This window comes from Beta vulgaris, chromosome 7 (assembly GCF_026745355.1).
Source record: "Beta vulgaris subsp. vulgaris cultivar EL10 chromosome 7, EL10.2, whole genome shotgun sequence".
NCBI classification, from domain to species: Eukaryota; Viridiplantae; Streptophyta; class Magnoliopsida; order Caryophyllales; family Amaranthaceae; genus Beta; species Beta vulgaris.
The window spans coordinates 57,905,279-57,930,264 of NC_079208.1; the positions used below are offsets into that span (position 1 = coordinate 57,905,279).

Below are 24,986 nucleotides of genomic sequence, written 5' to 3' on the forward strand. Positions count from 1 at the left end.
TATAATAAGTCAATTTTGTAGGTTAAATTCTTTGGTTTTGGGGATGAGGAAGATTGGTAGGAGAATCTATCGTTTTCAAGATTTGGGAGCATCTGATCTTTTAATCTTGCGGTCATGACTCATGAGCCAAACATTATCACTAGGCTAATCTTTAGTTGGTATGTCATTAATAGTTGACAGTAATTTCTCGGACAAAAGAATAATTATGTGTTTTTTCCTTGTTAAGGTGCATGAAAGACCTACCTATAATAAAACTAAAGATTGAAATGTGATAAGACGAGTGAATCAATATGATTGAAATTCGAAGTTCAGTTTAAATTTGTTAATATGATTCGATGAAAGTAGGTCTGTGGTCTTCAGGGCCGGGGCTAGGATTTTAGGGGTCCTGTGCGGACTCTTGAAAAGAGGCCTTAAAATCCGCATGGAAAGACTCACCGAAAGAGTACTAGAGTGCAAAATTTAAATTGTAGTTACAAGGATTCGATCCCTTCACCTCATGTAACTAAGGCCCAAAACACACCACTGGTCCATACACTTTTATTTGATTTATTATTGTTACAAACATTATAAGTACAGAGCTTTTGGGGCCCCTGTCAAACTGAGACCCTGCGCGGTCGATCACTTCGCTCATGCCAAACGCCGGCCCTGGTGGTCTTCAATATTATCTAAATTTGTTACACATGTTTGTATTACAAACGATAACTCTAGAGTATAACACACCCCAAAAACTAGTTCTAACCATGTCAAATATCAAAAGACAATAGATCGAAGACTACTAATTATCAATGTGTTGTCGGTATATCGTATTTATGGTGTTTGTTTAAGGCATCACCGTCCAAACCCCCCACGTGAATTCCCAAACTTTGATTTTCAATTCATCATAATCAACTTTTACGGATTACATGGCTTCTCAACTACCATACTTTCATTAATTTAAGTAAAAAGTACTCTCTCTGTTTTTTTTTTTATCTTTCTCACTTAGAATTTTGACACTATTCATGAATAGAGAGAATCTTCTTAAATGTTCTCAATTTATAAGAAAAAACATAGTCATGTGATGTCTTGTTTGATTTGTCTCAATTAGTACTTTATTAATATTCAATCGTTATAATTTTTACTAATATATAATGAAAGATATTTAAGTTTTAAAACGTGCATTGGCAAACGTGCAAAGTCAAAGTAGGAATGATAAAAAAAACAGAGGGAGTACTTATGTAAACGTGAGTTCATAAAATAGTACTCCCTCCGTCTCATAATATAAGTCTTGTTTCCTTATAAGGTGTCCCAAAATATAAGTCTTATTTTTATTTTCAATCAATAATTATTCCCAAAATATCCTCATGAAAATAGTTTAATTCCCAAAATGTCATCATAACTTCACTTCCAATGCACCATTATTAATGACAAAATGAAATCTTTTATCCCATTGAACTCCTCTACACATTAAACCATGCAACATTAAATGATAGTTTTTATTTTTTGTTAAATAGAAAAAAACAATGCAAGTGTTTCTCAATAAAAATAATTTTTTATTCAAATAAAACAAGATTCCATTTAACCTTAATTCCCGCGTAAAAACGGAATCAGGACTTATATTATGGGACGGAGGGAGTAGTAATTATTGTACTTACTCTATTATGTCTTAAATGAAATATTGGATGAAAATTGAAATGACGCTATTTATTGATCAATTTTGACTCCAATTTATCCATTATGTAAAGAAAATCATAATCAGGTGTGATCTTGTTAGATTTTTCTCAATTCATAATATCAAACTAGTTATTATGCCTGGGCTACGCTTCGGGTAAAAAAAAAATTATTTATTAATATTATAGATTAAGATGATACCACTAAATGTTATTTGGTCTAGTGGTTAAGACTTTTTTTTTTTTTTGAAAGAGAAATTTCATTAATTGAAGGCCAAACGACATCTACAATAGATATTAAAGAAAAACAAGATACAATTAAACAAGGTTAAATTAAATTCGTCTTCGAAGAAACTATAATGAACCAGATCGAGCAATACAGCGCAGCCCCCTTGTATTTGCTGAATCAAACAACTATTGATGAGGAAGTCTATCATTCTGACATAGTTTGGGAAGAACATTCTTGATCGAGCCATGTTAATCGCATCCGAAATTCCAATACCTTCATGTTGAGTTTTGAACTTCACCAATAAGAACAATTTCTCATACCTAAAAACAAAACAACCACACTCACAACTCCCATATGGGAGAAGGATATCCCCACAACAGAGACTAAAAACCCCATAACACGGTTTGAAGAAATCTTATAAAGTGATACTAATTTATTCAACAAAACAAGAAAATAAACTAAAAACTGAAAATAAAAGGAAAAAGGGGGCTTACCATGGATGAAAGTATCCATGGCAGCCCCTAACTGATGAAGAAGGAGTAGGGGAGGCTAGGGTTTTAGAGAGAAAAAGAGAGAGAGGGAGATTCAATTCATAACGACGGAATATTAATAAAATAATATTTTCTAGTGGTTAAGACTTTAGTATATGTTCTTGAGGTCTCGGGATCAAAACCTATACTACGCAAATAATGCGTGCGATAACGAATGAAGTAGAAAACAAAATTAATTGAGTAGAGAAATTGTCTTTACATTTTATTTTCTCAAAAAACTGATGTTCAGTTTAAAGTCCTACTTTTCCCTCCTTTTTTCATTCAAATGAAACAGTTAGTTATCCTTTATTTTCTTTTTTTCATTTTTCTAATTTTTGTGTCCCCCATGTGTTGCCTTATATAATAGAGATAGATTATAACTAAAAATGCTAAAGATTAAAGAAGCCATTAGGTTATGCGCAAAAACAACGTTTCATTTAAAATAAAATAAAACGGAGGAAGTATTTTTTTCTAATTAAAATATTTATGTTTAAAATATCTCTTCACGTTCCAAAATCTGAAATGCCCACCTACACCTCACACGTGTAAGGTACTCATTCTTTGATCAGGACACATGTAAAGACTCCATTTGTTATTATTTGTTTTGTGTTTGTCAATCATAAGGCATATTATTGGTTGACGTGGCAAGTCTACTAGGTCATTAATTAGCATTAGCCGAGTCACATATTAGCATAACTAAGGTTGGTAATGTTTATATGATGCAATTTTATGATGTGTTATCTCTACTTGAATTTTCCTTGATTTTTCTTTTTCTACGTATTTTGCTTAATTAAGCAAAACATAAAGATGCTCAAATATAAAACATACAACAAATATAAGAAGTACCTAATTCTAGGTGTTCTTAGAAGTAATATAAACACTTCGAAATAATTTGGTTTGGATTCCATTTACAAGTTTATCATATAACCCAGTATACTATGAGTATGGTATAACTAAGACTATTTTTTTTACTCATGATCATTTAAAATAATCACAATGAGCAAAATGCACTTAAAAAAAAGTTTCAAATGAGCAAAATTTAGTCGAAAGGTATATGAGGTGTCCAGACCCGACTGGGCCGGTAAACTGGAATATATTTTTTTGGACCAGGATCGTAGTTTTTGTCAGATCGAAATTTTTCCAGTTCGGTCCGGATTTGGACCTGTTAGACTGGAATTTGATTTATTTTTTTTTGAAAAAAAATCTTTTTTAAAAAAATTTATACATATTTATAAAATATATACACTAAAATTTATTAATCAGAACAACAATAAAAGTTAATAAATAGTAAGTTTTTAGCCTTCAAACTTTCTAACTTTGAGTTTTTTTAATCGTAAACACAGAAATTTCATTCCACCTGTACGGGTTGAAATTTTCCGGTTTCAAACCAAAAACCCGAAATCGTGATTTTCGACAAACCGAGGACCAGAATAGAATTCTCGGTCCGGTCCAATCCGCAAAATTTTGATCCAATTCTACACTTTACACACTCCTATCGACTATCGTGCACAATGTATATCGTGATCTATAATAAATAAACTTAATTTAATGAATTTCGAGATTATATAATCATAATTCAATTTTGATTAACTACCCACCTCTTGTAGGTGGCCAAAATGTGTGAGATTGAAGAGTGGAAGTGATATGATAAAAGTCCAAAACAATACTAAGAAAATAAGAAAAAGGGAGGGAAAAGAAATCATTTATATCCATGAAACTTCCATCCTTTTCTTTCAGTTAACGGCTAAACCCCATTCTTCAGTTTTTCTATATAAACCACCATTATTAGACTCATTGAATTCCTCCCTTCCTTCTCTTTATAACTCTAACTTCTTCATTTTCTCTCTCTTCATCTTCTTTTTCCTTCTTTCCGACTTTTCAGATCTGGTATGTACTCTTATCATTCTTGTTTTTTTTTCTTTCCATACAAATTTTTCTTCATTGTTGAAAATTCTATAGATTATAATTTTCCCCATTTTTACTTTTGGTAAAATGCCATGATAATTTAATATTCTTCGCTTAAATTCTATCATTATATGGGATTCTAGTATAAGGGTTTCACCAATTTTTTGGTGTTCTTTTTTCTAAAAATTGGATTTTTGTTTTTAGTTTTATGGGATTATGATGTTGGTTTTGGTTAATGTATTTTTTGATTTGAGAAAGTTTAGTTCTTTGTTCTTATTAGTATTTTCTGAATATTGATATGTTTTTCTTTTTTAAAGAAAAGAAGGCAACTTTTTTTTTTTCTGAGGAATTTGTATATGTTTATGTTGAAGTTTGTTTGATTTTGAGAAAAACTTGGTATATTTGCAGATTTAATTAGTGATAATGGATTACGAATTGGATCACAGAAACCAACATGCTTCAAATTCCAAATATGACTGCCTTTTATTTGGTAACATTTTCTACATTCAATTTTTGTATTTGTGTAATATTTAATAGCCATTTTTTTCTAATCAATAATGATCATTTAAATTAAAAATTTGTTTGTTTTTCAGATCTTGATGATACCCTTTATCCTGTAAGTTCTGGAATTGCTGCTCATTGCTCCAAAAACATTCAGGGTACATTCTTGATTTTTCTTATATAAAAGAGAAGCGTTTCATTTATTTTAGAACGAGGAAGTATAACTTTCTCTAATTGTTTCATTTTGTTATTTCTCCTTTTTGATATTTAACTTGATAAAATGAAGAGATTGGTAAAGCTTCATTCATTCCATACAAATGCCGTAGCATATTTATACAAGCCTACAGCTAACTATGAGAGAAGAATATTCTACAAAGTATAGAAACAAAGATTACAAGTGATTACATAGGATTGATATCAAAGATATTATACAGAATAATTGCTAAGCATTACTAGAATATTCTAGTACTCTATATGCACTCTATATGAGCTGCCAAGATATCCAAAGATATAGTTGACTTATGATCAACGTATATCTTCATCATGCCCCGCAAGATGGACGGCCTCGGGTAAGTCCAATCTTGGACAACAGCATGGCGAGACGACGACGCGCAAGGGGCTTCGTAAGAGCATCAGCTAGCTGATCATCATTAACAACTCTAGTGACACGAAGTGATCCTTCTTGTACCTTTTCTCGAATGAAATAAAAATCAATACCAAGGTGCTTCATACGTGAGTGAAACACGGGATTAGCAGCTAGGTTGGTGGCTCCAATATTATCACAGTAGATGGTTGGCGTCGAGGTAGGCGAGAGACCCAATTCCGTGAGTACATTGCTTAGCCATGTGAGTTCCGCCGCGGTTTGTGCAACAGACCTGTACTCTGCTTCAGTGGAGGATCGAGCTACGGAACGTTGTTTCTTGGAGCTCCAAGAGATGGGATTGCGACCAAGGTATAAATGTAAGCACCATACTAATGAAGTCATCCTTATCACTGCCAATCATCGGCGGAAAAGGCATGCAAGGTGGGAGGAGAGTTGTGATAGAAGTTGAGACCATGAGACAAGGTGCCTTTGAGGTATCGAAGGAGGCGTTTAAGAGCGAGCCAATGAGTGGAGGTGGGACGATGCATGAACTGAGATAGTTTGTTCACAGTAAAGGCAACGTCGGGTCGGGTTAAGCCAAGATATTGTAAACTTCCTACTAAGGTGCGGTACTCAGTAGGATTATCAAGGGAGGTACCAGACTGAAGAGTGAGAGTGGAGTTGGTTTCCATGGGAGTAGTGACGGGTTTAGCATCAAGCATGTTGGCTCGAGTGAGAAGGTCAGTAGTATATTTGCGTTGGCTTAGAAATATACCACTAGGGGTGGGCTGTACTTCTACTCCAAGAAAGTAGGAGAGGGAGCCTAAGTCTTGAGAGAGAAACGAGCTCCAAGATTATGAATGAAGGTAGACACAGTAGATGGGCAAGCACCAGTGACGATTATATCGTCGACATAAACTAGTACATAGAGAGGTTTATGGCCTTTGAGGAAAAATAAGGAGGTATCGGAGAGAGAGTTTGTGAAACCAACACCTATGAGATAATTTCGAAGCTCGGTGTACCAAGCACGGGGTGCTTGTTTGAGCCCATAGATGGCTTTTCGCAGCCGACAAACATGATGAGGTTTGTGGGGGTCGACAAAACCAGGAGGTTGTGCCATGAAAACATCATCTTGGAGGGTGCCCTGCAAAAATGCATCATTTATATCAAGTTGACGCAAAGGCCAACGGTTAGTAGTAGCAACACTTAAAATAAGGCGCACGGTGGCAGGTTTAATCACCGGGGAAAAAGTTTCGGTATAGTCAAGACCGGGTCTTTGGTGAAAGCCCTTGGCGACGAGCCGAGCTTTGTGTTTTTGTAGAGAACCATCAGAGTTATATTTGGTCCTAAAAACCCATTTACACCCAACTATATTTTGTGAAGGTGAAGGAGAAACAAGTTCCCACGTACCATTTTTTGGAGAGCATCATATTGGGTCTGCATGGCAGCTTTCCATGTTGGATCATTCAAGGCTTGTTTGGTAGTATTGGGTTCAACGTGGGAAAGTTGAGCATGCAGGTTAAGTTTTTGGATGGGTTTGTAGATACGGTTGGAGGCTCGGGTTTGGTAGGGGTGTGGAGGGGTGTGGTGGAGTGGAGTGGTGAGGTGGGGAAGTGGGGCGGTGAAGGGGGGTTGGTAGTGGAACATGAGAGGGAGCTGGGGAGAGGAGAGAGGGGGGGAAGAGATGGCGGGTGAGTGATTAGCAGGAGGTGAGGGAGGAGTAGGAGATGGCGGGGGAGTGTGGGGAGGGGGGTGAGGCGTGGCTGGTGTTATTATGGGACAGGAGAATGTGCACCACTCATCTATGGTGGGGAGGAAGTGGTGGTGAACGAGGGGGGTTATGAGCAAAAGGGAAGGTGGTCTCGATAAAGCGGACGTGCCGTGATGAGTAGAGGCGATTGGTGGTGATGTTTAGGCAAAGGTATGAGTGTTGGGTAGGTGAGTAGCCAACAAAAACACACTCGGCGGAGCGAGGTTGTAGTTTGTGTGTAGTGTAAGGACGTAGCCATGGGAAGCAAAGACTACCAAAGCTACGTAGGTGAGCATATTTAGGAGTTTCACCAAAAAGTTTAAAGTATGGTGAATGATTTTGTAGAGTAGCAGTAGGCATACGGTTTATCAAATAAGTTGCTGTTTGGAAGGCATATGGCCAGTAGATAAGAGGTATGGAAGCATGGGATAGTAAGGCTAGGCTTGTTTCGGTGATGTGACGATGACGCCGTTCCGCATACCCATTGTGTTCGGGAGTGTGGGGAGGCGAGGTGAGATGACGAATGCCATTTGTAGCTAAGTAGGGATCGAGTTTCTCAAATTCACCACCATTATCGGAATATAGGGTGAGAATGGGGCGACTAAATTGCTTTTCAACATAGGCTTTAAATTTGAGAAAGATAGATTCCGTGTCGGATTTTTTTTTAAGTGGAAATAACCATGTAAATTTTGTAAAATGATCAACAAAAATTACGTAGTATTTGTAGCCATCAATAGAATAAATGGGAGATGACCATACATCACTAAAAATGACCTCTAAGGGTACAGTAGTGGTGAGAGAAGAAGTAGTAAAGGGAAGTTTGTGACTTTTATTGATATGACAAGAGTTACATGGAGAATCTAAAAATTTAGGAAGAGCTAAAGAAGATAACATTTTATTGAGAGTAGATGTAGAGGGATGACCAAGGCGGTGGTGCCAGTCAATAGTCTTGGTGGTGGTGGAGAGAATCATTGGAGAAGTGGTGGTTGGCCATTGGTAAACTCCATCCTTAGTTAAGCCTGTGAGGAGGGTTGCCCCCGTCATTGGATCCTTGACACAAAAAGAAGTGGGTGAGAACTCAACAATAACATTATTATCTAAGCAAAGTTGAGATATGGAAATGATATTTTTGTGCATAGAGGGAACATATAAAACGTTATTGAGAGTAAATGAATGATGAGGAGTAGAGAGATGAGCTAAACCAGTGTGGGAGATAGCTAGACCCGAACCATCACCAATGACAATTTCGTCAGTACCATCATAGGGGTAGTGAAGTGAAAGGTTGGCGAGATCGGACGTAACATGGTGGGAGGCACCGCTATCAAGGAGCCATGAGGGGGAGGTGGCAGTAGAGGAGGGGGCTATGGCCGTGTGAACTTGAGGTGGATGGTCAGTAGTGCGGGTGGGGCGAGGGGGTGGGCGAATAGAGGGATGTAAGTCCTTGAAGGTGGGACAAAAGGTGAGAGTATGGCCTTGGATATTGCACCATTGACAGCGCCCCTTGAAAGGATTCCGAGGGTTTTGGTTTGGAGTAGACGTGGAGGAAGTCTTGGAGGAGGAGTGAGTGGAGTGAGAACGTTGGTAGGTGGGGCGAGTGGTGGTGGAGTGAGCCACGGCAGGGAAGGGCAGGGATGTGGGGCCATTTTTTGCAAGTTCCATTTCCTTGCGAATGAGTTTCTCATTTAATTCGTCAAATGATATGGGGGTTTCACGGGCTTGAACGGCTTCAGTGAGGGGTTTATAGTCTTCACTAAGACCATCAAGAATATGGTCAGTGAGGTCTTCAGGGTCAAGAGGGGCACCAAGGAGGGCTAGTTCATCAACTATGCGACGGGCTTTGTGCATATAGTCTTCAATGGAAGAAGAGCCTTTGGTGATATTTTTAAGTTGAGATTTTAGTTGTTTAATATGACCACGGGAAGGTTTGGCATATGTGTGAGCGAGGATGTCCCACGCCTCCTTAGAGGTACGAGCGCGGGAAATGAGAGGGCCAAGAGAAGGGGAGAGCGTGCCTACAATAGCACCAAAAAGTAGCTTATCTTGACGGATCCAAGTAACATGGGCGGGGTTAAGAGTAGATTGGCCATCATCATTGACAATTTTGGCAGGAGGGGTAGTGGAGGAACCATCAATAAATTGGTGGAGATCATAACCAATGAGAAGGGCCTCAAGTTGAGCCTTCCAAATAATATAGTTGGAGGAGGTGAGTTTCTGAACGGATTGAGCGTTCATGACAATAAGGGGTTTGGAGGGCTCGGTAATGTTGGTGAGTGAATGGGAGTCAGGCGCCATAGTGGGGTGGGAAAAAAAAAAATTAGGCTTGGTTAAATCGTGGCTGAGATACCATGAAGAGATTGGTAAAGCTTCATTCATTCCATACAAATGCCGTAGCATATTTATACAAGCCTACAGCTAACTATGAGAGAAGAATATTCTACAAAGTATAGAAACAAAGATTACAAGTGATTACATAGGATTGATATCAAAGATATTATACAGAATATATTGCTAAGCATTACTGAGAATATTCTAGTACTCTATATGCACTCTATATGAGCTGCCAAGATATCCAAAGATATAGTTGACTTATGATCAACGTATATCTTCATCATAAAATTGATAATAAATGTCTTGTTGATAATTTTCTAGGGTACATGATTGAACAACTTGATATAGATGAAAGTAAAGTTCCTGATATGTGTTATGTTCTGTACAAGTATTATGGAACTACAATGGCTGGTCTTAGGGTATGTCTTAAGTCATTTTTTCTTTTCATTTCATTTTTGGGACAACTTTTTTGTTAGTATTTCACCATTTTTGATCTTGATCATTTGTGATTTTCTTGTCACCAGGCTATTGGGTATAATTTCGACTATGATCACTATCACAGGTACTGTTTAAGTATGGCTGTTAGTAATAGATTGCATTGATTTAGGGTAGGTTTTTGTTCAACTAATTTTGACTTATCAGTAATTAGTTTATAACTTATCGGAGTTTATCTGGGCGTTTCTACTTTTCTGAAATAGGTTGAAATAAGTTGAATAGAACACGATATTAAACTGATTGAGTGATTTCTGCTATATTGTTTTCTGGGACCGAAATTCACTTTGATTGCATATATTTGTGGTTTGCAGTTTGGTTCATGGCAAGTTACCATATGATTTGCTAAAACCTGATCTTGTTTTGAGGAATCTATTACTCAGTCTCCCAATTCGCAAAATGGTATTTGTGATCTTGTTCTCAAAACTTGAAGAGAGAGGATTTTTGTTCAGATTTGTTCACATCATATTTGTGGGTGGTGTTTGCAGATTTTCACTAATTCTGATGAGCGTCATGCTGCTGAGGTTCTGCATAGGTTGGGTTTAGAGGATTGTTTTGAAAGGATTATCTGTTTTGAGACGCTAAATTCCTCTGACAAGAGCGCGAATGTTGATGAAGAGAATGCTCCTGCTGTTGAAAACTCAGACTTGCAGAGCTCGATTTCTAGCCCTGAAATTTTCAACATCATGGAATATCAACCTAGTTCTGGTGTAACCCTTCCACCAACACCTGTTGTTTGTAAACCCTTTGAAACATCATTCGAACAAACTTTTAAACTAGCTGGAATTGATCCTCAACGAACAGTGAGTTCATTTTTTAGATCGCTTTTGTGCTTGTCTCTATCAAGCTATAATTTGGTTCTATTAACATAATGACATAATTGCTGGAATGGCAGCTGTTCTTTGATGACAGTGTTCGTAATATCAGTGCTGGTAAAAAACTGGGTCTTCATACTGTTTTGGTGAGTTCGATTTTCATCTAAATATGGCGAATGTGATGTTGCTAATATATTGTTTAGAGTTGGTTAATATTTGTTCTTGGTTTTAAATCACAGGTAGGAAAATCTGAAAGATCAACTGGAGCAGATTATGCTTTGGAAAGCATTCACAATATTAAAGAAGCATTTCCAGAGTTGTTGGAAGCTGATGAAAGATTGGAGAATGTCAGTTACCCTCAAAAGATTGCAGTGGAGGCCTAACTTAACTTTGTGAATGCAAAATGAACTAGTTAAATCTTTTCTGTTTCTGATTTTACTAACTTGATGTCCTGTTAAATGTGCCTACTCGGCTGAACACCCCTAAAAAACAACTATATGGATGTAAAGTAGTTCTTGCATTTGCTCTGATAGCCTTTTTCGCGCAATGTATTACTATTAGATGTACTGGAAACTTGGAAATGTAAAAATGTATTCGCGACTTTGAATCTATGATTTCAAAAGTTGAATTATGTGAGTGGCGTTTGATGACTCGTATGGAATGACGAACAGGAACTATGAAGCATTCTTGAAATGGATGTCTTATTTGTTATGATGTTGCATAAGACGTGGGACAAAGTCGAAAACATTAAGTTAAGATCCTGTTCTTCCACTTTCCGTGGCGCTTAAGTTCCATTGGCTGGTCTTAGGCTGGCTTTCGCCACTTCTGAGAGGAAAACTTGAAGATGGTAACAACAATCACTAACTCGATCCCAAAGTCTTAGGCAACATTTCTAAATCTAATCTGGTCAGGAATATATCATACCATTCTTACCATTACAAAAGATTCAATCCTCTAGCTTTGGAACAAGATACAAAACATACAAATAAAATGGACTCATTTAATTGAGTCATAGTTTTGGTGCTAAAGCTGACAAAATAATAGAGTGAATGGAAACTAAAGTCACAGATTGCTTGTATGCCAATCCTTCTAACCATTAACCAATTTGAAAAGTATCATCCAGCCAACAAGATCATTAGCCTATCATTGCAAGTTACTGGTTAAGATCAATTTTTTTCTAGCTAAATGGCATCAAAAGAGGTCGAAGCCGACACAAGTATAAATGTATCCTCTTTCTAAGCTCAGCTTTTCAGTGTATATTTCTTCCCAGTGAATGCTTGGAACTTTGATTCTTCTGCTTTCACAGGTGGGGTCTCGCTTTTTACTGTTTGATTGCCCTGGATCACAAGATATTTGGATCAACCAAAAGCATACAAATAGCCTGAATAGATCGATGCATGAAATGGAAATAAGAATGGACATACTTTCGGTGTCCCATTTGGAGCTTGGTCTGAACTTGACCCAAAAACAAGCTTTCCACAGCTCCGCGTGCCATTTGTTGAGCTAGGTGTTTCATTTTCTTTGCACCCAGTTGAAGTGGAGCTTGGTGGTGCTTCAATTTCACTTGAAACTGGATTTACTGCTGTTGCATCAGCAGCTGTTGAAGACTTGCCATCCAAGCGTCTCCCTGGTCCCGTAAATGGGTTAAATTTGGCAACTTTCTTCGCAGGCTCTTCTTCAGCTACGGAAAGAAGAATTGGAGTTACTTATTGAACCAGAACGAACTACTGAAAAGAACAATTAGAGCGCACAATTCTTTGAACCTTCTGGCCTTGACTTCTTTGTTGGAGTTGGACGGGATGGCTTCTCAGGTTCTTTATAATCAAGGGGTGGCGCAAAATCAACTTCACAGTCAGTCTCAATAATACTTACAGCCGATGAGGGTTTGGTTTCCACTACATCAATGTAAAATCTTTTGTTGTTATAAGCAACCATTATAGTGTCTCCTGTGGTTAAACAAGAGAAGCTCCTCAAAGTTGTCTCCAAGCTGCAAGAAGACAAATGTTGAGAAGATTGACCCAAATCTTGTCTTCCAATTAACTATCAAGCTCAGGCTAGCAGCTTACACAGCTTTCGGGTTGGTTATATCTAAAAAATCCTTGGTGTGAGGTTGGAGTTTTACAAATGAGCCCTTTGATAGGCTGGCGTTCTTAACTTGCACAATGTCTCCCTCCTGGAGAAGCATATTCTCCATCATCTGTAAAATGACAAGAAGGCGTCTAAGGTCATAGCTTTAGTTAACAGAAGTAAAAAAAAATTATGCAGACAACACATTAGTGTTACATTGTTCTAGATAAGCTTATCACCCCTGGTTTCTCTTTCATGCTCAAGTTGTACTAGATAAAGAAGCATTACCCAGTATGGAAGATATATTAGGCCTTCATCAGCGACAAATTCCAGCACCCCACAATGGGTGACGCGGCAAGCAGATGGATTGCTCAGTTCAAACAACATTGGGTACTCAATGTGCAGAGATGCTAGAGAACAATGCGAGTTATTCAAGCAGACGAGGAAAACATGAATCTAATGGTAAGCACTTGGAATAAAATTCTTACCAAGTCGATCAAGAGCTGATGGAGGCATTATAACTGCAGAAGAAAAGGCAGTAAATAAAAACCCATATGTAGACAAGACAAGTAACTATATCACAGATAATTTAACTCGTAAAGATAAATTAAAAAAAAAATGCTAGTCATAAAATGAAAAATCTGTCATATAGACACATACTCTTGTCACCCTTTTCCAGATGTGGCTGCACAAACAGAAAAGGAACTTGAATCACTGTCAAGAAATCGCCTTATGCAACAAACAAACAAATGATTTAATTCAAATGAATAATAGAAACAAGAAAATTAAGGTGAAAGAAGAAGTGGATTCTGGCTATTTATCTTGTGTCTTGTTAAGCTATGTTACTTGGACTCGGGTACTAGTGTCGGACATGGAATATGGTGTCCAAGTGCCCAACTCGGATAATATCGGAAAATTTACCACAATTTTAGCCTTAAAGAAGTGTTGAAGTGTTCATATCCATGCCAGAATGGTCGAGATTCAATACAAGGTACTTAAGGTAAAATGAAAGAGTTTAAATAACATAGTTGTTAATGCCTAATTTAAGCAGGCTTACCAACTGAAAATCACAAACACTTAGGGCATACATACGATAAGAGATTTAAGAAACATCACAAATTAACAAACCTAATCAGTCAGTTGTATGTTGGAAGTTTCTTCAACAAGAATTTAGTCAGTGAATGCAATTCTGCTTAGGTCTAGAAAATCAAAACAGAAAGTTGATAAACCTTTTCAATAAATGATGCAGGATAGCAGCGATAATTTTGTGTAAACGACGAACCACGCTGACCATAATCTTCATCGAAAGACTGTAACAACAGAAACAAACCCATCAATGGTGAATCCTCGTGCATTCAACTACAATTTGAGCAATAAAGGCTCATAGAAGCTTGCATATTTGTCCTTTATTAACTTGATCAATTACCAACTAATCTAATTGCTCCTAACCTATATTGCTTAGAAACGGATTAAGTATCTACTTGGATACGGGTGTCCAAGTGTCCGACTCGGCTATTTAGTAGAGAAAAGACAAGTTTTTAGTTTTAGATGAAGTATCCAAGTGAAGTATCGTGTCAGACACGACACCCCGGTGTTAAGGTAAATGAAGGTGTCAGGAGTAACATAGCTCCTAACAAGTAATTTCAAAGATTACACAAATCATATCCAATAATAACAACAAAAACTCTTGATTGACTGCATGTAATTCAATTCATCAACAATAATGCTCAAACATATACTCCAATAGTTCAACAAAACCCCTTAAATTACCAATGTAAAACAACCAACCCATAACTCAAACAACCAAAAAAATCAATCAACAACATTCAACAACATATATAATTCACATACCATGATTTCTGGGATTTCACAAAATTAACACCAGCTAAAACCTGTCAAAAACACAAACTTTAATCAAGAAGATGACACAAACAATAAAAAAAAGCTACCAAAAATTCCATTGAACAGCATTTGACTAGCCACATCAGATGCACCTAAAAGGCTAAAACTACCATCAAAATTCAAAACATATCCCAAATTTCCAACCATCAAATCATCTTACAAATAATTAACAAAATCTACATCAAATAAAAGGGATATACAAATTCCTGTGTTCAAGATAATGATGAGAAAAATAATGAAATACCCACATATTTCTTTAATCTAAATTCTTACTGGTTTCAAGTAATATGGACTAAATTGCTTTATTATCTGAAGAGAACGGTGAGGAGAAGGATTTTAAGTAGAGATCCCTTTTATATGAAGAGGAGAGAGAAAAATAAGGGTGTTTAGGAATTAGGATTTTATACTTTCTGAGAAATTTATTGTATGTTTTTCATAACTTTAGCAAATTGTAAATCAATTTTCTATCGCTTTTAATTAGCGTTGATCTTATAATATTATACCTTGGGACCCACATGAACCAATAAGAAGGTGGATTTAGTTTTCTTATCATAGACCGCATAACAGAGGATACAGAAGGGTGTTTTCGTATATAAACATACTTTTGTGTGTAATTTTCTTGGGCTTTAGAGAAACCCTTGGTATTTCGAAGTAAACCCAGAAAAAAGTGAGCAAATTTGTGAGAAAGATTGCATCTTTAATTGTAACTGTATTGTATAGAGAGAAATTAGAGAGAGAAAGTATGGCGAAAAGGGAGTTATCAAATACTTTGAAGAACTTGAAGGTAATTTCAACTTAATCCTGTTGTTAATTGTGTGTTTATGTTTGCAATTTAGCTTTTTATTGTTGAGATTTGAAGTGGGTATTGTTGAATTTTATGTGGGTTAATCTTGTTTTAGTGTATTTAGTTTAGATTTGTTGAAAGATTTGGTCTTTAATTGGTGGTGTGATAAGTTTGAGCTCATAAATTTTTTTTGTTTTTGTTTTCCTTGTGTGGTTTTCTTGGGAAATTGCTGTGTAAAAGTTTATGCAAAGGGCAGCTCAGAAAGAGGAGAAACCTAAGAAGGAAGAAGAAGAAACCAAGCCAGATGGGAATTATTTTTCCCCTAGTAATGTTAATAAAAAATGGTATAGCTTTTGAATTTTGCTACCAGCCCTGGATTTGGAATTTAGTTTTTAGCTTATAAAATGTGACTAATGTTTAGTTTTGGGAGTTTTTGATTGCTGTACTATGTTATTGTCAGTGCACTATCTAAGTTTGCATCTTGTTGCAATCCTGAAGGATCAGCTTATAGTAAGATACCGTTGTTTGTGCGTTTCTTGGCGTGGTTTGGAGGTGAGGCGTTGTAAACTTGTAATGGTTTGGAGGTGAGGCGTTGTGGACTGGTTATGGTTTGGAGGTGAGGCGTTGTGAACTGGTTATGGTTTGGAGGTGAGGCGTTGTGAACTTGTTATGGTTTGCCTTGCATTTATCTTGGATGAGAGTGTAAGTGCTGGAAGAAGTAGTTATGTCTGTACTTATTCGGCCTCTAGTTTGCAAGAGGCCATTCTATATTATATCAGGTTTACTGGCTGAGTTTGTATATTGAGGAATGAAGTTAGTGATCTGCGAGGGAAGTGCCTCTCGATAGTTTAATGTTGGAGGATTATGTTAATTATGCATCCATAGGAATTAAGTTAATGAGGTTGAGGTTTACTATGTTAATATACTTCTACTATTAATTAGTCTTAAAGGTTGTGCATCTACTGCTGTCAAATGATTCTTATGATCGAAAGGATTAAGTTCAGTAGACCCTTACGTTGGAAGAATTTGTCTTAGGTAACTTAGAAGGTTAGGGAGGGCAGGGAAGGGAGAGTGAGGAACCATCTTCCTCTTGTTTAGATATGGGAGTGGAGGTATTTATCTTCCTTTCCCTTTCAATAACCAAATCCTTTGATATTGTCAACTGTCAAGAACTGAGAGGAGATTTAGACCCCCTTCCGTTCCTTTTATCTTCTGTTCCTTGTATAATTGTGCTATGAACTAGATAATTGAGATTGAGAACTTAAATATTAAGATGAAATAGTTGATTGATGTACTGGAAAATACACATATTATAGATTGACTATCAAGCTTTTGAGTTGCTTGACTCACTTCCAAAACTAACTGACAGCTTAGCTATCCTCACAAATTTCTTCATGAGATTCTATCTGAGCTATGCAATTCACTGAAGAGACACGACAACACGATTGAAGGCAAGATGACTTGAATAGTAAAAGACCTAAAGAAGCCTAGCATGACTTTATTTAATCAACTTGTCATATCATGCCATTGTCCTACAATCTTGGATAGCTTCGTTTTATTTATCTATTTTGGGAACAATCCGCAATCAATACCAAATGCGAAAGACATATTCATAAGCATTTTTCATTATCTTTCTTCTCCTGTCCTCCAACTAACTCTATATTTTCCTTCACAAGCTTCTAATAACTAATTTATGACATTGTAAAAGTAGTATGAAGTCTAGTTTGGTTTTGATAAGTCTACAGGACTTGTGCAAGCATTAATTACTTAGAAGTCCGTTTTCCACAGAATACAACTATTTTCAGGATTGGTCCAATAGAATAAGATCCCATAAAGTTGCACGGAGAATTAGGCTATCAGGTAGCAGGTTCTCCTGAGTTCTAGCAATTAGCATTCACCATTCTATTCTAAATTTTGATTTTTCTAGACATTTGGGGTTTATTGTTTCAATATCCCCTCTTTGGTTGTAGTTCTTTCTTTGCCTTTTCCCATTCGTTTGATGCATGCACTGCGCGTGATGTTTGGCGCTTGTGCCTGACAATTTTACCTTTCTGTCCTATATTTGTCTTCCAGTAATCTATTTTGAGATGTCTAAAATTTATCTCCACTTACCTACATTGGGAAAAATCTGACCTTCCACCATATGATGTGGATCCCACTTATGCGATGGTGGATCTATCAAAGTCAGTGCTCTTCATTCTTTTAGAAAAATCGTGCCAACTGAAAATATTAATTGAAGGTGAAATTGGGGATGCTTTGATTATTATATGCTATAAACAGTATTATTTGAGCTCTAGAAATCTTGAACCTGTGATCTTTAAGTTAAAAATGCATTACATTGGACTAAGCCACGAGCCATTAATGTGATGAATGATGACTTATTAGATTTATAATCAGCCAGGCGAGGGCAAGTGCCCCCAGTGTCACTCCCTTGCATGCTAAAACGGCGTTGCACTTTCTCTTGCTTTTCTTTCTCCCCATCACATTAGTCTTTTTTCTCTCACAATTTCAAAATTTCCTCTTCTAACTAATTTTCTCTCTATCCACTCTCAATTCCCCCCCCCCCTACAAGTTCTCTTAATATGTCTGACAAAGCCTAACTGAAACGTTATTGTGGGACAAAGGCATTACATGTCTTCTAAGGCAGACTTGGGGCCACTTGGCCAGTACTGTGAATTTTCAGTTTCTTTATCCTTCTAATCATAGGCGTAAACTTGAGTACCTAAGTGTCCGCGGATGCAATGTGAAAAAGAAGTGTTGTTCTATAGAGTTTGCTCATCTTTGTATCTCTTGAATTAACAGCTCTTATGGATATTTTGTGAGAATATTTTTTGGTCTTTCTTTACTGAAAGCTCCTTTGGAAAGTTTGGTCTTAAAGGTGTGGTCAGCTTTCCTTATCTTTCTGTAAGTCCTGCCCCGCAACCCAACCCAAGTTTTTCTTTTATCTCTCTCCCCCCCTCTTGCTCTTTGTGCATTATTGTGCATTATTGTGCATGTGCAACTGAACATCAAGTGTGTTGCCTGGGGGAGAGTTGGCATCGCTGCTGAGACTTCTAGATGTTTGGTTAAATTTCCGTGAGAGCTTATTGAACACATTTTGGCTATCATCTTTATCTTTGTGCTGATTCACCTTGATGTATTGAACATTGGAATTTGAGTAAAAACATTTATCTAGATGTGCCCTTCGATTTTGTTGAAACCGAAATAGTGATATCACTCGGGTTCTTTTGTGCAGTGTGGTTATCATGGAAGGAGATCCTCATCCTGGGACTGTAAGAGGTCGGATGTCATTTCAGAATTTCAATCCTTCTATTGATGTGAGTATTATGGTCAAGTGAACTGAACTTTATTCTAAAGCATCAACCTCCAATACGTCTTTTGTCTGTTTTCTCTCATTTCAAAGCTTGTCTTGGTAGAAACTGAATGACGATGAGGCTGTTAATGGTCATGAAGCAGAAGCGTCAACATCTTCTGTTTTTCAGACTGGAAGAAATATTGGCAGGTAGGTTTTATGCATAGGAAAATACTTCAATTAGTATTAAATATGGTGTTCAATGGAAAATTTGAGTGAATGTTTTCAAGTAATGAATTGATATGCTTGCATTGACAGGGAAAATGGGGCATCAGAGCATATTGATATGAATGTGGGCAACAATAATGCTGATGCAGAACTTAAAAGAAAACAGTCTGAGGTATTCTCTCCGAAAGGCAATCCCAAGAAGTTACAGAAAGATGGTCAAGGTAATAAGCAGCCTTCCCCAAGCGACAACAGTTCTCGCAAGCAATCGAAGCGTGATAAACTGGACTACAACGTGTTAGTGCCACCAAAATCCCGAAGCAAGAAAAGGGGAGGTTAGTCAGCTGTGTTGATGGATTGCATGTAGGATGCTGTCACATTGCCTTTTCCGACTTTAGAAAAGATTGTTATCCAGCAACTTACCTTGTATTCAATTTTGTTTTGAGAAATCTATATCTTGGACTACAGAAACATTAGCACTAAAGAGTGCAAAGAGCTGCCCAACTAAAACCTCTGTTTTTACCTTCAACTGTGGTGCAATTTCTACCCATTTGAGAGCATTGTTGGGCTCATTTGGGTCAAAGCTGCAGGGTGTCTTTGTATGGGCACTTGCCCCTTGTTCCATGGAATTTTTGGTCCTTAAGGTGCCTTCACAAAGCCCACTCTCATGGCTAAGAGGCATGGTTGGGCTAAAGGTCAAGACATCATAGCCGTCCTCAACCTATGCCTTATTAGCGCGTTATATGGGCCCAAACTTAGGAGACGAACATTTGAGCCTAAGAAAGGTCAATAATTGTAATTGATAGAGGATGATTGTTGAAAGCTTTAGAGACTATGGCTATGTTTAGCTCACCTTATTTTTGCTTATTTCAGATCTAATCATATCAGATCAGAAAAAATAAGTTTAGATCAGATCAGTTTAGATCATGCTTATAATTAAAAATCATTATTACTATTAATTATCTTTCATTACATATTAGTAAAAATTATACTAATTAAATATTAATAAAGTACTTATTGAGACGAATCACAGAAGATTCCCCATGATTATATTTTTTCTTATATATTGAGAAAAATCTAAAAGATAAGATCTTGTAAATTAGATCAGTTAAGATAAGATCAGATCAGAAAAAATAAGTTCAGATCAGAAAATTAGGTGAACTAAACATAGCTTATATTGTTGCTTATATTACAGGCTCTACTACATCCTTATAATATGTTTCAACATTATACAAGCGCATTGGGTTAATAGTACAAAAACCAAATAAATAATGAAATGTTAACAGGGTTTTAATGACTATAAGAACAATTAATACTTCCTCCATTCCATATATATTATTAGCAATAATTTGACTAAAAAGCTCTCACATTTTTGGTCAAAGTGTTGCGAGTAATTCAGAATAAAGGAAGTATGAAGTATGTCATACTTGTCATCTCGGACAAAAGAATATCATTTACTAAAGAAGATTATCATATTGAAACCTATAGAATTTTGTAGTCACCAACTATATTCTTTGAAGAAAAGGTTGAAAGATTAGATACCTTAGATGCCCATGTTTGCAAGGGAAGCTTGGGAGTTAAGCCAAAGCAGTGGACTCGTTTACGAGGCAGTTGGGTCAACCCAAACCAATTAATGCGTCACTGTTGACGTTTCTTCGTTAATCATAATCAAGTGAGTGTTCAACGCCACATTATTGGATGGATTATGGCCAAAAGTAATTAGGAGTAGTTGTTTAATCAGTCCATTATCAGTTTACGAAAGTACTTAATTAGTAACGTGGAGGCCACTTGATGTGTTAAAAGTCTTGATAACTTCCTAAGGGAAATTAATTATCTTCTTCCGTACTAATCATAACGTTTTCCTTTTCATTATCTAATAGTATATGGTGCACTCGAATGTATGTACAATGCATCATAGGTGTTGGTCATGTACAAGTATTTACTGAGAATCAAGGTTGGCCTATTAGTTATAAGACCCTCCTTCCACCCTTATGATAGTCTGATAGGATTTCGATTCTCACCTTTGTAAGAAAGATCCGCAATTTCTCCCCTTTTTTATAAAGGAATTCTCCTTACCTTTAAAACAAAATGTACAAATATTTACTAGTAGGCATGTACTTTTTTTTAAAGGTATAAGGGAGAAGGCGCCCTAACCTAATCGGAACCTTGCACAGGTTAACTCGGTTCGGGTTTGCAGGCAAGACCCTTTGGAAGTAGGGGGAATGATAAGGGGAAATCCCCACCCCAAAGTGCCTCTAGTTTTCTAGTAGGATTTTGATTCCACAACTTTAAGGTTATGAGATACAAATCAAACCACTAGATCAAGTATTGCTTGGTACCAGTAGGTATTATACTATTTCATGCACTAGTTGCCCATTTTTCGTTTTGTACATTGGATTTGGTCTAATCTCATGTGGAACATGTCTCTTAATTATTATTTTATCAACAATAAAATTAAGAGTTTTGTCATTTTCCCCAAGTAATGGCACTAAAAGATCAGGTTTATAATTATATATGTACAAAGCAATTGTCTCTTTTCAAACTCTTAATATATTTTTTAAATATATTTTCTTTGAAGTGTAAATTAAATAATTTTTGTCATTGTCTAACTAGTCTCTACTCCATATGTAAAGTTCTTTTTGTTTTGTTAAATGGTTCAGCTCAAATTTTGAAATACTAGAAATAATAAGTCTTTAAATTGTTGAAGTTGTACTTCAAAAATATTTATGGTACTGTTATTAGAAGACTAAAGCCTCTGAGAATTTTAATTTTTGTGAAATAATAATAATAAAAAAAATACTATGTTGCGACTCACGATAATTTAGTAAAATAATAAGTTCGATTAGCTAGTACAAATAATAAATTATACTAGAGAATTAAAATAAAGAATTAGCAAAAATTAGCTTACAGTAAAATACTAAGAATAGGTTTTGATCAATTGAAATCAATTAGATAAGTAAAAAAGCAGTATTTATTTCAACAAGTTTAGGTAAATAAACCATGCATTTACTATGTTCTGTCTTTGAGTAGTTATTTGCGAGGAATATAGATTGATTAATGGGTGACTAGAAGATAATGACAAATGAGCACATGTTGATTGTTGCCAATTAATGAAGATCTTATGAAATCTTATGCGACTTTATTTATACAGATTTATGAGATTTTGTTCTAATTGTGTCCAACATATTATTCCTGAACATTTTGCTTCTCGTGCATCTATGATACGTTAATTTCGTGGATGCCTAGTCAAATAGTCCATCTTCAATCTACTCAATCTAGTAAGGACTTGTTTTCTTCGACATAAAACAGTTGAACTAAACTGAATCAAACCGAATTGAACAGAATCGAAATGAGTTCAGATGAATAGTAATTTGTGAGAATAAAAGTATTGTCCAAAACTGAACTGAAAATAAGCTGGGGATGGAAAACATGCCCCAAGTAGAGGTGATCATGGGTCGGGACGGGCCGCGACAAAAAAAAAATTCCCATTTGTTGGGCCGAATTTTTGTGCCCAAAGCCCGCTATTTTGGACCTAAATTAGCGGGCTTTCGGGGTCAAAAACGGGTCGCCGCAAAAAATAGACTAAAAAGTCGGTTTTGGCTTGCCCAAAGCCAAAAAAATTCGGGCTGGGCCCGACCGCGGATCGAAAAATTCTGCCCAAAAATGGGCCGGGCCTGGCGAAAATGATCAGCTCTAGCCCTAAGTAGTAATAGAAGTGAAATGTTAAGAATGGAGAAGATACTCATTTTTTTTTTAAGATATATGAACTACGAAAGCAGTAAAAAGTGGAGAAGATTTACTCATTGTATATAAGTATTAATATCATTATATTTACGACTTTGCTTTTGATTTGCTTCCGCATAATTTTAGATGTTTTTGCGTAGTTTTCAAATGGAGCTTTATTGCTGTATCGTCTCTAATATAAGATTTGATTGATCTTCTAAATTAGCAAATTTACTAGACAAATCTTGGAAATTTACATATTGAACTCACTCAAATCTACATTCTCTTCAAACAACATCATCTCTTAAGATACATGATACTTCATACTCATTCACCACCTTTATTGGTTTATGCTGTTACAAATTTACAACCTACAATAATTATGAATATTTTTCGAAGAAATGAAGGCGTGCTTTTCACCATCATATATATCCTAACAAAATAATGCTCAATTTCTTTTTACAAATAAAATAATTTTCTATATTACGTGTTTTAGATTAGTTGCAACAATTACAACAACAACAAAGTCAAAATCTCAAAATGAATTGGATCGATTAACATGAATCATCATAAAAAGTTTTAAATTAGGTACAACATTTATATAAAAAAAGGAGTTATTTCTTTCCTCTACTTATCATATTAGTACATTTCTAATTTTTCTATGTCTACTTTTCTATATTATAGTCAAAGTTTGTTTCTTCTACTTATCGTCAATTGAGTATTGTTCAAATTTTATCTGAAAAGTACAATTGGTTATTTAAAACTCCTATTTATATATACACTAACTATTACTTCATTCGTCCCAAAATATAATACTCATTTCCATTTTGGTTGTCCCAAAATATAATTTCCATTTTCATATGTAGTTCCACATTTTTCTGTAATTTGTCTAGAAAAATCGTGTCCCATCATTTATTTGCTTCTTGAATTTTGTTTTTTTTCCTTTATTTATTCAACCAAAATATTACAATTAATGCTCTTTCACCAATTATTCTCCATTCTCTTTCCTAAAATCATCTCTTAAATTATATTCCCTCCGTCTCATAATATAGTGCTTGTTTCTCTTTTACACGATCGCCAAGACATAACTTTGACCTTTACGGCCCGTTTGGTAAGAGGTTATAAATGGTGGGAATAGTAATGCATTATAGTGTAAATTTGTACTAGAAATCCAATGTCATTACCAATGGTAAGACTATTACAAGATATCGATTTTCTTCCTAAAATCTCATTACTATCCATTACCACTTGGGAAGGTGGTTAGGTGGTAATGAAAATTTATAAAGGAAAATTCATGTTTTGTGATAAAGTTTCATTCCTATGGTTATGGACATGTGAAAATCTTTACAAATTAACACTAAATTTCATTACCATTACCACTATTTATAACCACTAACCAAACGGGCCGTTAATATTTTCAATTCCGTATTAATAAAAGATATATAAAGTTGATATTATGAAACTACACATTAAGGGCCTTTTCGGCAACAGTTTTTGCACTAGCTTTTAGTGTTTTGACTAAGTCAAAACACTAATTAAGTGTTTGGCATAGTAGAGGTCGGAGTAGCCGTTGGAGTTTCAAAAATAGCTTTTAGATAGCTTCTCCCCAACGTTATATTTTATAGCGTTCAGTTTCTGTAAGTAGTGTTCTATTCTTTTTTTTTTCAAAGGAAAAAAATCCCACTTTTTAAGGATAAAAATTTGAAATTAATAGAATATCATATATTCAGGAAAAAATTTGGGATTAATAGAAAAAAAATCCCACTTTTTAAGGATAAAAAATCCTACTTTCTCATTTTTATCAAAGATAATTTTTTTTATCAACTAACTCTCTTGTTTTCGTTGTGCTTTTATTTTTCAATGTTGATTAGTATACTAATATGGCTGCTACTGCTAGATACGTAGATGTCTTGGTGCATTATATTCTCATTAAGATTTTATATTCTTCATGGTTATGTTAGATACGTAGATGGCCTCATCCAGTAACAAAGAAGGGACGAAAGAAGTATTTAAGTGGACTGATGAGGACACTGTCATCCTAGTATGAACCATATAGCAATTAATCATATAATTATAATTAAAAAATAGGTTATTTTTATCATATATAAGCATAACAACTACTTTTACCGAACACTTATATTGTAAATAACTACTTCCACCGCTAAGAGCTAACATCTAATAACCGACAACTAACAGCTACCCAAACCGCTGACA

General features: G+C 35.8%; 3 protein-coding genes across 4 annotated transcripts; 2 read left to right on the top strand and 1 right to left on the bottom strand.

Moving 5' to 3' along the window:
- The first annotated feature begins 4,093 nt into the window (after window positions 1–4,093).
- On the top strand, window positions 4,094–11,410 carry LOC104900085 (suppressor of disruption of TFIIS). The gene is made up of 9 exons (XM_010687423.4): window positions 4,094–4,292; window positions 4,719–4,800; window positions 4,904–4,969; window positions 9,794–9,891; window positions 9,997–10,034; window positions 10,279–10,366; window positions 10,453–10,767; window positions 10,860–10,925; window positions 11,019–11,410. Exons 2-9 carry the CDS (start codon window positions 4,734–4,736, stop codon window positions 11,160–11,162), a joined length of 882 nt encoding a protein of 293 aa, XP_010685725.2. The 5' UTR covers window positions 4,094–4,292; window positions 4,719–4,733; the 3' UTR covers window positions 11,163–11,410.
- Window positions 11,411–11,695: 285 nt separating this feature from the next.
- LOC104900086 (uncharacterized) lies at window positions 11,696–15,174 on the bottom strand. 2 transcript variants are annotated; one of them, XM_010687424.4, is made up of 10 exons: window positions 15,022–15,174; window positions 14,698–14,738; window positions 14,076–14,156; window positions 13,507–13,531; window positions 13,335–13,367; window positions 13,135–13,256; window positions 12,846–12,976; window positions 12,543–12,766; window positions 12,204–12,460; window positions 11,696–12,116 (listed from the first exon to the last, which is right to left on the bottom strand). In XM_010687424.4, the coding sequence occupies exons 2-10, from the start codon at window positions 14,698–14,700 to the stop codon at window positions 12,021–12,023; spliced, it is 972 nt and encodes a 323-aa protein (XP_010685726.1). In that variant the 5' UTR covers window positions 14,701–14,738; window positions 15,022–15,174; the 3' UTR covers window positions 11,696–12,020. The 2 variants fall into 2 exon arrangements, with proteins under 2 accessions (XP_010685726.1, XP_019106557.1); XM_019251012.3 differs by having other exon boundaries at window positions 14,997–15,153.
- A 190-nt stretch (window positions 15,175–15,364) lies between these two features.
- On the top strand, window positions 15,365–19,890 carry LOC104900087 (uncharacterized). The gene is made up of 5 exons (XM_010687425.4): window positions 15,365–15,532; window positions 15,773–15,876; window positions 18,768–18,849; window positions 18,949–19,034; window positions 19,143–19,890. Exons 1-5 carry the CDS (start codon window positions 15,491–15,493, stop codon window positions 19,387–19,389), a joined length of 561 nt encoding a protein of 186 aa, XP_010685727.2. The 5' UTR covers window positions 15,365–15,490; the 3' UTR covers window positions 19,390–19,890.
- Window positions 19,891–24,986: the final 5,096 nt, after the last annotated feature.

Excerpts from the sequence above, each read along its gene's own strand:
- LOC104900086 (XM_010687424.4), bottom strand. Across the intron at positions 13,532-14,075 it reads CTGCATCATTTATTGAAAAG|CCACATCTGGAAAAGGGTGA; the intron begins GTTTATCAACTT and ends CTGTTTGTGCAG. Across the intron at positions 13,257-13,334 it reads ATCAGCTCTTGATCGACTTG|CATCTCTGCACATTGAGTAC; the intron begins GTAAGAATTTTA and ends ATTGTTCTCTAG.
- LOC104900085 (XM_010687423.4), top strand. The coding sequence starts at position 4,734 with ATGGATTACGAATTGGATCACAGAAACCAACATGCTTCAAATTCCAAA. Across the intron at positions 4,970-9,793 it reads TTGCTCCAAAAACATTCAGG|GGTACATGATTGAACAACTT; the intron begins GTACATTCTTGA and ends ATAATTTTCTAG. Across the intron at positions 10,926-11,018 it reads TGGGTCTTCATACTGTTTTG|GTAGGAAAATCTGAAAGATC; the intron begins GTGAGTTCGATT and ends TTTAAATCACAG.
- LOC104900087 (XM_010687425.4), top strand. The coding sequence starts at position 15,491 with ATGGCGAAAAGGGAGTTATCAAATACTTTGAAGAACTTGAAG. Across the intron at positions 15,533-15,772 it reads ATACTTTGAAGAACTTGAAG|TTTATGCAAAGGGCAGCTCA; the intron begins GTAATTTCAACT and ends GCTGTGTAAAAG. Across the intron at positions 18,850-18,948 it reads ATTTCAATCCTTCTATTGAT|AAACTGAATGACGATGAGGC; the intron begins GTGAGTATTATG and ends TTGTCTTGGTAG.